General features: G+C 41.4%; 1 protein-coding gene across 1 annotated transcript in view; it reads right to left on the reverse strand.

The window, feature by feature from the left end:
- The window catches only part of baiap2l1a (BAR/IMD domain containing adaptor protein 2 like 1a), a 23,240-nt gene that overhangs the window by 5,390 nt on the left and 1,190 nt on the right, over positions 1–16,660 (reverse strand). The window contains exons 2-10 of the mRNA XM_031843804.1: positions 16,001–16,076; positions 15,710–15,796; positions 7,121–7,182; positions 6,029–6,100; positions 5,700–5,834; positions 2,706–2,858; positions 2,479–2,622; positions 1,797–1,920; positions 1,173–1,386 (exon numbers count right to left, since the gene is read on the reverse strand). Of these exons, the coding sequence (XP_031699664.1) occupies positions 1,173–1,386; positions 1,797–1,920; positions 2,479–2,622; positions 2,706–2,858; positions 5,700–5,834; positions 6,029–6,100; positions 7,121–7,182; positions 15,710–15,796; positions 16,001–16,076 (1,067 nt within the window). The remainder of the gene's footprint in view (positions 1–1,172; positions 1,387–1,796; positions 1,921–2,478; positions 2,623–2,705; positions 2,859–5,699; positions 5,835–6,028; positions 6,101–7,120; positions 7,183–15,709; positions 15,797–16,000; positions 16,077–16,660) is intronic.

The raw sequence follows: 16,660 nt of genomic DNA on the forward strand, positions 1-16,660 counted from the left end.
ACACACACACACACACACACACACACACACACACACACACACACACAGGGAGCAGATGAGGCTTTTGTTAATTTGTTTCAAATAGTCAACACAAGCCTGCATTATGAGGCCTAATTGATCTAGCGAGTAGTTGAAGATGACTGTAATTACACAGGCTGCTTTATGGATTTGTGCTGCTGCAGCTATACAACCATTCCTTGTCGAACATAAACATTGGCCAAGCTGATGATTTGAGTAGACAAGACAACAGGTGCCATAAGTGTTTGCATCGGAGAATATAAAGCAGGGAAGAATTTGCTGAAGCGATTGAAAATATTTTCCCCTCTCTGCCGTCTGGAGGTGAGATTAAGTCAAAGCTGCTGCTCAAAGGAGTGATTTAATCTTAATTGCGTTTTTAGCTTTACATATTAATTTAATTCACTCATCATCATGTGCCAGGGTGAGGGACAATTAGGGAAAAGGGAAAATCAGTTAGGGTAATGTACAAGCACCTGGATGTTTGGCATGCGTGTGTGTGTGTGTGCTGTTTTAGAGAGGGAGAGAGAGCGAGATCAAGCTTTACGACTGTCATGTGGAACATACCTGACATACTCTGTGTTCCTAAGCTCTGATGTATTAGCACAACTAAATATTAACAAACACAAAGCAGGAAACATGTACTGCTAACTTAAGTTATGTGAAAAATATGGGTGTCAGTGCTGCTGAGTACATTTCCTTGAGTGAGTGTGCCAAAGGTTTGGGAGGAATTTCACAATAAATGTTCCTATTCCACATTTCAGATTTGTCTTAATTTTGTAACAAGTCATGTCCGACTGAAAAGCCCAATATCCTGTCCAGGTCATAGTTTTATATCTTTGTTATCGTCAACAAGTCACATGAAAAGACCAAAACCAACAATGTTTTAATCTGTGTCACAGTACTTTCAGACTTCCCCAGATTGTCTGGCAGATTATTACACATTTGGTGGATTAAGGAGTATTTATCGTATTTACAGCAGCAGGGCTGTGTATGTGGAATCGAATCAAAATAAACTACAGTGGGTGTGTTACTGGCAATGAAGAATCATGTTGGACAACAATGGCGGTCTCTCGCACAGAGGAATAAACTGTATCGGACGTTTGACTACACAGGCGATACTTTTAAGGAATATAAAAAACTAGTGGAAAACTTACTGCTGTGTCTTCTCCAGCTCTCCGTACAACCAACCGTCCTTCTCCTCTTGGATGAACAGAGTGATGACGTCGCCTTCCTCGAAGCTGAGGAGTGTGTGGTTGTTGCCTGCCGTGTGGGGAAAGACGGTCTGAACTCTGTGCTTCCTGCCCACATTGAGACCGGACGACTGGGATGTCGACCGCGACATACTGACCTCTCCAAGACTGCCCTGGTCTGGAGGAGATTAGAGATGGGATCATGTCAGTTATCTGTCAGAACTTGAAATCAAAAAGGTAATTCAAAGCAATATTAAATTGAAGCAGTAAGTAGTTTGACATTTTGGGAAAGGTGGAGGGATTTGTTTTACCTCTTTGGACAGAGGCTAGTTGTTTCCCCCTGTTTCAAGTCTCTGATCAAAGCTAAGCTAACGGGCTGCTAGCTTCCGTTTACCACACAGATATGAGAGTTGTATTGTTTTTTAAAATTCCAACACAACTTTTCAGACAACATTGCTCAGATTTTGCCAAAACTTGATGATACGTGACTGGCTGATGTACCTGGTTAACGATAGGACTGAGAGATGCCACAGTCACTTGTGAGGGGCAGGTATATTTATGTTTGTGTTTCAGAGAAGCCCTCCGTACCTGAGTTGTGGTCTGACGGGGGGCTGAAAGGAATCCTGGCCTCTGGGTTGAACATGTTGGCTAGCGGGCTGATCTGTGCCTTCAGTTGCGGCGCTGGAGGAGGCACCCTTGACTCCACGTTGTTCTGAGGAGATGAAGAACAATATGATGAGCAGATGCAAACTGTGACAAACTCGGAAACGGATATAATACATTTTGAAAACAAGCATTTTCTCTGAATGACCAGGGTGAAGTCTGTGTCAAGACTATGACGTTTAAACAGCCATTATCGTAATTGAAACTGAACGTGTTCCTCCTACGAGGCAATAAATTGCCACACAAAAACACAACCAGGGGACTGTACAAGAGCAACAAGAGCACGTGCAGGATTTCCCATGGCTGATGGCCAGATAACAATAACCAACCACTTTACACAGCCTCAATCTGATACAACAGATATCAGCACCATTGCAAGATAAAATACAAGCAACAACACAGGATGAAACACTGCAGGGCCAGTCTTGACTACACGGTTTATCCTTGTGTAATATTTGGGATGCTTTTATCCACAGCTGAAGCATCTTGCAGTTAAGATGAGTGTTAAAGATAGGGATGAAAAGCAACACAGGATAAGAGAATAAAGCTCATGATATGATATCCGGATATCATATCATGAATCCAAACAGGACCAGCTAATACTCACCCTGTTGTAATGTTCAAGCACAGGCGATTGTTTTGGAGTGGGGGACAGCTCCTCTATCATGGTGGTCACCGTGTCCGGCACCTTGGTGATGTCGCTGCACTTTTCCTGCCAGCTGGGGAGCCGCACGGCCAGCATCTCTTTGGCCTGGAAACACCAGCGAAAGGAAGGTGTCAAACTGTCCATTAATGTAGGGGTCTGACTAGGATTACCTCTCTGTCCATGCTTACTTTCTCATGGAAGTTGCTAATTTGAAAGGAGAACATGCAATGTTTGTCCGCCAGGAAGCAGAAGCGTCTTTTTTCTTCTAGTAAGGCCTCTCTGCAGCCATCAGCGATGAACTTCTGCATGTCCACCTGGCGCGACGAAATGGTTTCCACATACTGCAGACAGGGTCATAGGACAGCAAGGAGGTCATGGTACTGGTTTAATAACTAGTCAGGTTTCAAATGAGCAATATAATGAGGGAGAGATTGTATTTGTACTATATTGTATGGAGAAGTGACCACAAAGACAATGAAGAAAACAATAAAACTGAGAGCAAGGTGTTCCTCTCAGCGCTTCATCAGGCTCATAAGAAGGTAGAATGGGCCTCAATCAGTTAGTGAAAAAAACAAAATAATAGCAATAAAATAATGATAGAGAATTAAAAAATATTTAACAGTAAAATACATGCAGTTGAAACAAACAAATAAGTAAATAATAAAAGAAAATACCAAGGAAAAAAATAGAATAAATATAAATTACAGAAAAATAATATAAATAAATAAAGAATATTATTTGAAATACAATAGAAGAGAGCCATAAAAAAAGGAAATATGAGAAGTTATTTACAATTAATTTCTTTTAAATATTTTTTAAATAAAGTATTTTTTATTTTTACTACATTGTAAATGTGTTGCTTTAACACCAATGTGGGAAACTGGCTCTTTCTCTCTCTGAATAAAAGTTAACAACTTTAGCAACTTAATGTTTGTGTGCTCGCCTCGGGTCAGAGTCACAAATCGAAACACTAACGAGCCTTGAAATCAAAGTCTCTGCACTTAGCGGCGAGTTTATTTGGGCCTCCTGCTGCTCGTGGATTGATCTCAGCACAGCGGTAAACGCAGAGCAGATGGGCGACTGGACCTCATATATGGCATATAAACTCTTTACAATTACTTCTTAACCCACTCCTCTATTACTTTATTCTACACCCACTCCCTTTACAGTATTTCTCCCATTTCCCCAGGTTGTCATGGTGCCGGTTAAAGCTGCCTGCCTCTGAGGGCTCTGTCAAAGACCCTCCTCTGCTGTCTGGTCTCTTTCTCTCTCCACGATACGACGCTGAAGCAAGGCTCTTGAGTACCCACTTTCACAGCAAACAGTCGTCCAAACTCTCAGCAAGAGGTGGGAGAGCACAAAGACAGGACTGAGCTCATCACTGGCATCCGGCTACACATGATTATGAGAAAGCTAGCCGTTAGCCTTGTCTCCTTTGTAGTCCACCGGTGTTTAATCAGATAATGGAAAAAGACTCTTCTGAGAGAGAAGGGATCCCAGATAGGACGACTTACTGTATGAGTGTCTTCTAAAACTTGCCATTCGAGTGCAAGGATGAACAGGAGACAACCTACGATCACCGCAAGTTCTGTTTAACAATTCTGTCGAAGCAAACCAGGCCCACACACCATCCATTATCAAAGTGAGGACATGAAAACAGTCAATACATTAAAACAAGAGACAGACAGGAATTACTGCTCTGGCTTTTGCAGTCTCGACTTCATCTCACCGCATTGATTTACGAAGCAAATTGGTGTCTGAGGTGTTGCAGTCGCCTGTTGGTAGCGGACAGCAGGACATAAACCACTCATTTGGAAGCATACACTTCAAACAATATACTCGGGGTCAATGCACAGACCTACTCAAGCAATGGTGATGGCAACACTGACTAAATCTTCAAGGCCAAGTGTGTGTGCTGCTATCCACTTGGCAGTGACACTAGTTTTCAGTGTGATTGCAAAATGTGTGTGTGATGCAAAAGAATATATTACTCCACACTGCTGTTTGTCTGCTTGGGAATATTTATTATGCATTTCCTATGCATTGAACACTGCTGAAGGTACAATTCTACCTATTGATGGGTTATAATGAAAGTTGTTTTCTGGAGAATATTTCCAAATGTTGATTTTAATATTGTATGTTGTGTATTTATGTTCCATTATATGTGTCATGTAAAGGTCTGTATCCACTGGGACAAACATTTTATGTTCGTTATGAGCTAAATGCTAACGCCAGAATGCTAATATGCTCACAATCAAAAGCCGGTATAATGTAACCACGATGGCCAGCTTAGATTAGCGTGTCAGCATGCTAGCTTTTGCTAATTAGCGCTAAATGGCTGTTAGGAACCTGTTTTCGCTGTTGCTCTTCAGCTTCGATTAATTTCTCTATGGGCAGAGAAGTGTACACACCAAACAACTAAAATGATTTTGAGCAAGGTCAATCTGGAAGGATTGGATTTTTCTCTTGCAGCCCTATCAGCTCTGTTTGGCATACAAAACACGTCATTGGATGATATAACTATCTAGTTGCAGTGAAAGTCGATCTGACATTTCTTGACAAACTACATTTTTGGTTTCCAGGAATGAACCATTTGGTAACGATTATCCCAACTTGCTGCGTCCAATACAACCTGGGGCTCAGTGTGGTCTGGAACTGTGTGTCTGCATACATTTAAGCATTCACGCATGTGCAAATTTGGGTGTGTACGCCTTCAATAGAGATGCAATGTTCCGTCTATATTTAAACGCAGTGAGCCGAGGCATAATGGTCTCATTCTGCTGCGTGCAAAAACAGAGAATATGCAAACAGCTATAGGCGTGGTGGCACCTTTGATGGTCCTATTCCTTTATCCTATCCAATAAAAAAGTACTATTCAAAGGTATTGAGTGTTTAAACACACATCTCAAAGTAATTATAAAGTATAACCTCAAAGCAAAACCTGCAATTTCAGTGCCGCACCTCCTTCTTTCTCCTTCACACTGGTATGTGATTATCATCTAGGCCACATCTCTCTCCGCCCCGTCACATAAATTCCACACTCGGCATATTCTTTTCTCGGTGCAACACAGCGTGAACACGCAATAGCACTCTGCTTGGAGAGCGGTGCAAAGTATCAGACATGCTCTGTTTTGAAGGGAAGGAAAACAAAGTTAGGGCGTCGGTGTTGGTTTCACTCTCACCTCGTTCTCTCTGATCTCATACTTGGATGAGTGCTTTCCCTGACTTTTCCTCCTGAGCTTCTTCAGGTCTGTCTGAGAGCGCTCCAGGGAGTCCTGCTTCACCTTGTGCTCCGACTGGTAGCGCTTGAAGGTGGCCTACAGGACGTTTGACAAGAGAGCAGGTTGCAGTTTTCATGATACAAATGTTCCTCGGAAACAAAGAAGCTAAAATAACCTTGTGGTTCACAGAACCTAACAGTCTAATTGGCCAATCTAAGCTCTGCGTTCATGAAATAGGTTTGCATTATAAGTTCTACAAGCGATGGAAATGATTATGTGATTACACTTACGTTCATGTATTTCACATCCATCTCTGTCTTCTTCTCCAGCTCAATAATAACCTCCCTGTGGAACGTCTTGAACTGCAGAGAAAAACAAACACACACATACACACATTGAATTCATTGCAACACACTTCATGCTGCATGCACGCTGCTCTAAACACAATGTACAGTTCAGTCACATGGCTCAATGGAGACGCCGCGATAAGAGTGGAGTGACCTGGTGGAGTGCATGATAATGGGTTTCTGAGAGGATGAGATTCCGACCATCAGGGAAGTCTTATCAGCTTGTTATGGTTAAAGATTTACAACTTTCCCCATTCGCAGATACATTAGGATCAGTCCAGGGTAGGCACAAGCAGACACGAGAGCCCTTCACGCAGCACGTCGTTTGCTTTTCTACGTAAGAGATTGGGCTTATTTCCAAAGAGAATCAGACAAGACTGAGAGTGTTGGGTTTCAGTTTTCGCCGTGTTCAAACCGACGACACTTGACTTTAATTTACTTCTTGTCAGGTATTTGGGGCATTTCACCCCGAGGCAGCAGGGTCAGGAAGGATTCTGGTGGGTTTTCCACTCTCAACAAACTCTCTTTAACCTTTTGTTACAACAAATTAAAACTCTCTAAAATGTGAAGAATAAGCACAAAAGGTTGAAGAGGTCAGGTGTTCGGAACAGGCAGTGTAGTAAATGGCAAATCTCTGTCTGTTATGTGAAGAGAAGCTGAGTGTTGGTGGCCACAGGGTATTATAAGAAAGACAGTCGGTGACTTGAAAATGCACAAAATTGTTTTAATGACATAATTGCAGCAAAGGCAAGGCTTTGTCTCGTTTCATTCTTTAGATCCATTATCTTGCTTTCATTCTTCTGATTCAGGGCCTGACGGAATGAAGCAAAGACTAAAGGAACAACTTAAGAGCTGTGAGCTTTACTGAGAAAACACAAGGTGTCCATTCAAAATCAGAGCTGGCCATATTCTATGTTTTTCGTTTTGTCAATGAATCCCATGAAAAGACCAAAATGTCTCTCTATTTTTACCAAACGCTGCTCAAGCATCAGTAAATTGTGCATTTGTTGGGGACTATTTTTAAAGGGTACTCACGTTCTCATCCAGTTCATTGTAGACCTTCCTGTGGGCGTCTGAGATCTCCATCAGAACCACACCTAGAGAAACGTCAGGAACATGTTTTAGTATTTCAGAGATCAATGGCCCATTGACTTTGTATTCTGACCAGAGACAAGAACATTCAAAATACATTTTCTTTTGCTTTCTTGTTGTGAGTTAGCTCATTGTTTTAAACCATGATGTGATTTGTTTTATTTGCACATTTCATATATGCATTTGCAGATATAATGTGTTAATTTAGGAGCTCCAGGAGGTGCTGCCTGGTGTGTGGTTTTGTTTCTTTGAGACAGAGCTAGCTGTTTCCCCCTGTTTCCAGTCTTTGTGCTAAGCTAAGCTAACTGACTGTTGGTGGTAGCCTCATATTTACTGTGCAGACATGAGAGTGGTACCAATCCTCTCATCTTACTCCTGGCAAGAAAGTGCATTTCTCAATAATAAGTATCCCTTGAAGCAAGGCAAGTGACAGCGAGCATATGTAAACCAGACACCACACATACACATCCACCACAGACAAACAGTGTATAACCAGATGCAAATTCAGGAGAAAATGTTTTTTATGAATACTTTCCATAATAAACCAACAAAGCCTGTTTTCATCAGGCATTGCATACATCTTTAAAGCCCATATTTTACAGACGAATTATCTCCTTTCAATATTTGAACAGCAGTCAATAAGTAATCTCTATGAAACGTTCTGGTATCGTGCGGTCAGATACAGAACAGTCTCCATTCACAGACAGGCTACAGCATAGATAGAGCAGCATATGACACGAGACAATGGGAGTGAGTCAATACTGTAAACAGAAGTGGACAATCGTAGCTAAGCAGTTTATAGTGCTACCTCTATCACAATGGGGTGAAATCTAGACTCAAGGTTTACTATAGGACACCGCGTTTCAAATGAAACCTGTAAAAAACAATATGGGACATCATATCTGGACGTGTGATAGTGTCACCACTAGGGAAAAGAGAACAACCTGCTCGAGTTTCAACACCTTCAGGAACAGGTGTCAGGTTCACTTTGGGATTTTTAGGTGAAAAATCTCTAAAAGCTGCCCATGTCGGCACACTCTAAACACACATTGGACCAAACACCTGACATTCCTCCCCGCACGCCTCCACTCAGAGCAAACAAACGTAATGACCCACTGATACAGAGCCGTACTCCCGTGATCCAGCAGGCAGCGACCAGCTACAACAACATTGCCCTCTGAAGGTCACCAGAACGTACTGGTAAATGCTTGCCTTTGTGCTTCGACAGGGAGGGGTGGCGCAGGGCTCAGGGGCTGTTTATACAGCACCCAACAACGGACTGCGAGGGGTGGAAGGGGGAGGCTGAGAAAAGGCCGGGAGGGGGTTCAAAGAGGCCGTTGTACACCTGCAGGTTTCACCTTTGGGGTTAACAAGGTGTGAAAGCCTGCGAGAGGGAGGGTAAATGCTACAGCGCGTTACCACAGCTTGGTACAGACTGTACGGTGAATCATGAATCTGTCACACGAGAGGGGAGCAAAAGTACAATGTTGCAAAAAAGCAAGATAACGGATGCTTGCTTTCTCTCCGTGGAATTAAGGTGTGAGAGTTGAGGTGTAAAAAAGTACAAAAATGGATTCTCTCTAGCTAAAGTGTGAATAAAAAACTAAAAGAAGTATTTGGCTACAACAAAGTTTTTAGCATCTACTGGGCTGAACTGCTATTCAAGCTTTTTTGACTTTATCTAATCTCATATCTCTATCTGTTGCAGGCTGTTTGTTCCCCTTTTGAAGATACTAAGTACCAAGATAATCTAATCTTGCGTCGACGATTTGCACCATGTGCATGTGGAGTTTTACGCATACATGGTTGATAAGAGATCCCTGTGGAAAACTGAACTATCCATGATTCACTCATATGGCTTATGAGTAATGAACACGCCTGTTCTCTCCTCCCCTCGTTACACTCAAATTTGCCATGCCAACTGATTCAGATACTGTAGCTTACAACTAGAAAAAGATAACTTTGAAGCATGTAGTTTGGTAGTCGGAGCTTTAAGCCTGGCTGAAGTTGGTCATTTAAAAACTCGTGCAGTTGACATATAATTTGTATGGAATCTTTGCGACAAGTATCAAATGCCTGTTTTACAAGACAGCAGAGAGGACGCAGGGATTTCGATATTCTCAACAGGTGATGCTATTTATGTCCTGGGAGTGCCCTGTGCCAACCCCTAACTGTGTGGTGTTAGATAAGCAAGCTGTACAACATGAGATGACGCTGGCAGGGCAAACACTCGTAGCTGACCCGGTGGCACCTTTCCTCAACCTCGCCTTTATTTCGCTACTTTATCTGAAAGGAAATCTTTCCTTTATTGAGGTTACTCCTCTATCCAAGCGCAAACAACTTCTGAGTTAGCACTGAACTTGGCAGTGCATGTATTGGTCATGGTCTTGTGGAGCGGTTTTATCATGATGATGTGCATCACTGGGCTTGTCCGCGCAGATTTGCGGTGTGTGTGTCTGACGAAATGTAGCCTCCTCCTTTATGACTCAGGATCAAATGGTGTCTCAACCGCACACATTCCTGTGCAGGTGGGGAGAGACCATCGATGAGCTACTCCCTTCCTGTTATCATCATGATGTCACTGTGTTAAATGCTGAATTCACTGTCGTGGAAACACATGGGAAGGTGGCTGTGGTTAAACACTGGACTCTGGACTTACTGTATAAACAACCACCCAGAACCAACAAACACTGCATAAGGTAGATCATGTTGAAAGCTCAAAGATTAGCTCTTAAATGGCCCCTGAAGTGAGACCGTCTTGTAAAAAGCTGTTTTCAAGTTAAAAAAATGAACTGCAACTCAACTTTGAATCCAACATGGACAAAAAAATTGAATGTATCTACAAACTGGGCAAACCCTCTCTGCTAATAAAGATCATGTAATATGAAAAAGAAAGCTCAGGAGTGGCTTATTAATGGACCCTGAGGTGAGATTGTTTTGTCAACAACAACTGCATGAACTCAAACATGCAAACTAAAAGCTGCATTGCTTAGTTTAGTCCCTCTACAAAGTTTGGGAGACACACAACCCTATTTCATTATTGACGATTAATCTGCCAATCACTTTTCAAATAATCACCTATTTTATAAAATGTCGAACAATGGTGAAAAAAAATCCCATCACAACTTAAATAATTTGCCATTTTATTATTACCTTTACCATTAAATCACCGAAGACCGCCGATCGACTAATCAATTAATCAACTAATTATTTCACTCCATTCACACACACACACACTGAAATACTAAGTACGTGTACGTGATTAGAGCACTTTGGACGGCGCCCTGAAGTTATTACCAATATAAGATGCTATCATGAATATAGATCACCAGTTTCTCACCCTACTGATGATCAATAGCCATCTGTTTTTAGGTTGTATTCATTTATTATTGTTTAGTGATTGGAGCATCTACTGCCATTCGGCATGTCTACTGTGTGCTCCAGATCAGTAGCTGTGACAGCTTCCTTAACACAGAGCGATGACCTGCAGTCACACACGGCATTAAACGTCATTTATTACTAGAACACATCAAACTAACTGCAGCCTCGAGCATCAATATGAATCTCTCTTTACTTAATACAACAAACTGAAGGCAAACCTCATAACTTTAAAAAAAAAATGCTTTATGTTGTTTATAGAGAGAGAGTTTCTCTAAATAATGGTTAAAATCTATAATAGACGATAAGCGACTTCAGATGCCGAGCAAGCGAAGGAGGGACAAGTGGGATATTTTTGTGAAAGGACTGAAGTGTGACGTTTTTTTTTAGATGCTCCGACATCATGGTTTATTGAGCGGTAAGTGAGTGTCTGGTCTCTTTAGAGGTCCCTTGGAGGAAACTCCCAGTGTGCTGGGAGCCTTTACTTTAATAGCAGATGCAGAAGGAGGTTGTGTTTGAGATCTGGGATCAGTAGGGACCTGTAGTGTGACGACAGGAGTCATAACTGACTGAACAATGAGTGGACTCTGAAACAACCTCCACCCTCCTTTATTTATTTTCAACAGTCTAGGCCTGGTTTGGGAAAACAATATGTCTGTGTGACTGACCTGGATACTTTGGTGGCACAGATACATTTATGCCATATGGTCCAGATAATTGTCCAAAGCAGCTGCACATACTTCTATTTTTAAATACTTTTTAAAGGTTTTAAAGTAATAGTTTAAAATCTTTGCAAAAGACTTACTTACTCACTTTCCTGCCAAGAGTTAAATGAGAAGATCGATACCACTTTGATGTCTGTATACTAAGTTGGCCTATGCATCTCATTAATTATAAGAAAAGCGCTGCCAACATTTTTAAACCCAACTGGCCCAAAGGGACCACTATTAAAGTTCTTGACGAGGAGATATATTCTTAAATGGTTAACATATAAACTGCATTATTTGTGATGGAGACATGCATTGTTATTAATGGTGAGCCTGACCACTTTATCAAGTTTACCCGCTCTTGCCAAGAAGAAGGCTTTCGAAGTTCTTGGACTAACTTTGCACCAGACAAGTTTTTTGGAGCCAGGACTAATGAGTCTGCTCCAGGTGCTCTCAGACACAAACTATAACGCAGGGAGAGAAATGAAGGGAGATGAACCTTCACTGACTTTTAGTAACAATTTATGGTTCCTCCGATGCTTCTGGTGATGTTGTGTCTGTAAAAAAAGATAAATTGCCCATCATGTACTGATGTCTCGGGCAAAACTGCTTGTTGTGTCTAGAGAGCAAAACGGTCCTATGAAATAGCTCTAAGCCAGGTGTTTGAAATGTCACAATCTTTCATTATCTATACCATCAACCTCCCCACAGAATAAATAAAAAAGCAGAGACCTTCTCAAAAGCAGAGACCTGTTTCAGAAGCTATCGGTAGGAAACACTCAGCAGTTTCCCCGCTCTAAATCCTCATTCTCTGGGGAGAAACAAATAGCTTTGGCTGACATTACCATTTTTCTCATGCTGACATACTTCAATATTTCAAAAAACAATTTCGGCTCAACAAACGAAGAAAAGGTGGAAGGGGTGGGGATGTTGCTATTCTTTCTCCTGTAACATTTTCAGTCCCTGAATACCTGCTGCTTTTCAGAGTGGAATGGCAACTCCCTGTGGAGTCCAGTCATGGCCTCATGCACAGGAAGTTTCTAATTGTACACCCACTGAAAACTATGACTTTTAAATGTTGCAAACCAGCTGCGCTGCCATGGCTCTTTATTATACATGAATGACAACACAAATACTTACTGATGCCAAGCTATAATCATATAGTATTTCACCTCAAAAACTGATGGCACATTGATATTTCAAAACAAACACGTAGCGTGTTTACTTCTTTTTTACTTCAGTGAAAAAAGTACAATGTATGTCCAATGCTAAATGGTACCCTACTAAAATATAGCACAAGTAGAGACGAGCAAACTGACTCAGTATGTCACTAACAGCAATATCTTTCTTATGTTAGCTAACATTAGCCACCATTAGCTACACAGCATTATATATTTGTTATCATTGGCTACACAGCAATATATGTTAGCTAACATTAGCCACCATTAGCTACACAGCATTATATATTTGTTATCATTGGCTACACAGCAATATATGTTAGCTAACATTAGCCACCATTAGCTACACAGCATTATATATTTGTTACCATTGGCTACACAGCAATATAAGTTAGCTAACATTAGCAACCATGGTGGAGTGTATTGACATTTTTTTACTTTAAAAAGTTCTTAAATATTTGGGGTAATTGGTAGTGGTTAGAAGTGGTCGCAGCCCATTAAAGGATCAGCGATGGAAGAGCAGGAAATTATTATTTAAATAGGACATGGGAGAAAATCCCATCTAAGTGTTTACCTTTCTTGGTTTTAGTGCGCTGTATCATTAAATCAAATTCCTGTGACCATTGTGGCCAACATTTGGCAAATAAAGCGATTCTGATAAAGTAACTATGCTGTTCGGATTTTTAAGTCATAAATAAAGAGATCAGACAGCACAGGTAATAGGTTTTCACGCATTGTCTTCAGGCAGTTGTGACTTTTTTACTTGTACACTTTCACCCCCATTATAGCTATAATTTGAAAGAGAAAATGTGGACAAACTGTAGACAAGGAAAACAAGCTGCTTGGTATGAAGTAAAAGCCTCAGGTAACTTTCTGCAAATGCCTGCCAACCACAGTGACGCAAGTGCTTTTTACACCACACCATTCACAGAGGGAGGGGAAAAAACTCTGAAATCATGTCAGAGACAAAAATCCATGCAGGTGCCTGCAGTGGAGATCTAGTCATAACAACACAGTAATGCATTTGGTTTGTCATTCTTGACAGTGGTGCAGTTTAAAAAGAAATTATGCTCAATTCTTGGAGTTGTATGACTAAATCAAGCATCCTAGTGTCAGAGAGGGAGCGTATGATTAAAGATTCACTTCAGGCAATAAGAAGCAATCGTAAATCCTGTTGAAGTATTTACGAGGACTGAAGGTAAAGACCAGTCTGTACATTCTAACACGTCTATCGTTGTTTAGCTCTGTCTTATGTCTTTTGTTTTAATATATACAGCACCAATATAAAAGAAAGTAGATGTTTGTCTCTTTCCATACAGTTCGGGCCTCCTCTGGCCTCCGCAGACAGACAGTAAAGGCCGGCGTTTTGGTGAGGCAGATGGAGGAACAGGGGATGAGGAGGATCAGGGCTCTGTTTTTACTGTTTGTTCAGCGTGTTTGCTATTCTGCTCGCTGCAATGTGTGAGAGAATTCACACTGCCTCAATACCGTCCATTGCAGGCAGAGCTGAGGGTTCAAGACTTTCACCTTTTTACTAGAAGCCATTTTAATGTTTTCTATGGAATGTTATGATTGGGGCCAAATAATGTCACTCCCTATAAATAAACCCTTTTAATCAGTTTTGTCTGTTCTTTAAAGTGTTATTGCTCTACTCAAATATGATGGAGATGCACATATACAATGCTGCAATTAACGTTAAAGCTGTAAACTTTCCTCTAAATATTCGAAAGTAAAGATGGCGGGGCATCTAGCATGGCCTTTGTGAAGTTATTCCACCTCGTTCATGCAGTGAAAATGTCACCGGCAAACTGTGTAGCGTGAACATACTTTTTAATGAAGCAATGATGTACTTGCATTGTTAACTGACAGATGCGGCACGACAAACTTGGCCAACATTGCCTGATAACAGAGTACGGAGATTGTTTCGCTAATTGGCACCAAGAGGGATTTTATACATTTAGCCTGTCGGGATAATAATGTGTAATAAGAAAGCTTTTTTTAATGTCACTAATTAAAAATCTAGAAGACAATCTTTCTGACTGACAGGAGAAAGGTGATATTTGGGGGTCCGGATTTTCTGTTGGTTGAGCATTATGAAACGTATTCTTCATCATGGTTTCATTTTCAGACGCTGACACTATGCTGCCTTGTTTGCTAACTTCCTTAAATCCTTTTTTACATTTTCACCAAACGTGACACACACGCTTCATCTTGTCTCTTTCACGCAGTGGCAGCTCTGTGACAATCACCTCGCCTGGTCTGACATTTCATCAAATTTTGTTTATGACTGGAAGCGATGCAAATGCCATCTAACAAAACAAGAGAACTTCGTCAATGCCTGTTATTCACTGTGGTAAAAGACCCAGCGCTGAATGACGGAGCATTATTTATCCATTTGTACTGCCCTACTCTGATTCTCTGCATGTCACATCAACTTGAGCTTACAAGAGGGCTAATTTGTTGCCCCTGCATTAAGGAGTGACACAGAATAATGATAAAAATAAAAAAAACTTGATGAATCGTAATAGCCCCAAATTACAACCCCTGGATGAAGTGGGTCAGCTCCACATTTTAGCACTAATAGAATATTTGGAGATGAGTCACATGATGGATGAAAAACAACCTGTACAGGCTTTTTGGCAGCCTCAGAGAACAGACAGAGGAAGCACTTCAATCAGATCGAGCGTGAGAGCAGACTGTAGTGAAATTCTGCTGCTACTGTGCCACAAGGGTTCATTCAATGTTATTTCCAGATGTTTGCATAATTGACTTGCATACAGGCAAAATATGGCATATGGTGGTGATGTGAAAAGTCACTTTCATATATTCATGGGGACTTTAAAGGAATCAGTTCAACTTTTTGGTAAATACACTTCTTCGCTTTCTTGGCAAGAGTTAGATGAGATGATTGAAACCACTCCTGTGTCTCTACGATACACATGAGGCTACAGTCAGTTAGCTTAGCTTAGCATAAAGTCTGGAAACAGCCAGACTCTGTCCAAAGGCAACAAAATGCGCCTACCAGCACCTCCAAACCTCACTAATTAACACATACCAGTATACAGAGGCTAGCGGTTTCCACCCGTTTCATTTATGCTAAGCTAAGATAACTGGCTGCTAGCTGTAGATTTATATTGATGCTGTACTATATTTATACTTTTTTAAGCTCTAGCTTTACCACAGATACATTTGAATATGGCTATCAGGCAGACCCCCTTGAGATTTCACTCACTGTAGGTAGATTTGACCTGGACTTGCATGACACTCACCAAGCTCTCTGGAGACCGGAGACACGATGGCATTCTCTCCGACCTTTGAGACTGCATCAAAATAGGCCTTCCCAGCCAGAGTCATCGCTGCATGGGAGAGACAGACAAACATCATCCAGTTAGCGTCTGAGAAACGTGCCGGACCATTTTGTGTTCTGGTGAAAGTTTACTGAAACCAAACTCTTTGGTTAGTGGAGATACTGCTGACACTGAGGTCAAATTCAAAGTTCACATTACGACGTATAGATCATCAGGTGTCATCCTTTTTTGAGGGGTGAAAGCTGTGTTTACCTGTGACTGATTTCTCGTAGCTCTTCCCGAGGTTGACCAGATTCCTCAGGCCTGGGTTGAACTGCTCCATCACATTCTGGGGAAAGGAGCAGAGATTGAGTGTTGTGGTGGAAAAACTAATATTTTACTCCTGATCTAGAAACAGTTTCACACAATTTGATAACTCATTTTCAAAGGACCTGTCGAGGATAATAAAACTTGTGAGGCTATTTTTGTGGGAGTGGGTGGAGAACAGAAACACATGAAAACAAGAGCAAGTGTGTGCGCTGTTGCTCTAAAAATATCATCACGTCAGAACAATAAACTTTCAATCTTTAACTTGACCCCTCACACATGCTTTACAGCTCCCTCATAAGAGCAAAGTCCCGTACAAAGTGGCAGCTATTTGCAGTATGAACCTCATCACTCTCCCCTCCCAACCCCTGCCCCCCTTCTCTCTCTCTCTCTCTCTCTTTCTCATTGAAATGCCTCAACAATCAAGTGCTGTTCACCTCCCTGTCTCTATTCCCCTGGCACGCCCTCAGTAGAACAATGAAGTGGTAGGTATGACTTTACAGGAAGAAAAAAACAGAGCAGAAGAGGAGAGGGAAAAAGGGAAACAGGTTCCTTGGTTTCTCTCTCTCTCTCTCTCTCTCTCTCTCTCTCTCTCTCTCTCTCTCT

The sequence above is a fragment of the Anarrhichthys ocellatus genome, unplaced genomic scaffold, assembly GCF_004355925.1.
Source record: "Anarrhichthys ocellatus isolate YVR2014 unplaced genomic scaffold, GSC_Weel_1.0 scaffold4, whole genome shotgun sequence".
Lineage (NCBI taxonomy): Eukaryota > Metazoa > Chordata > Actinopteri > Perciformes > Anarhichadidae > Anarrhichthys > Anarrhichthys ocellatus.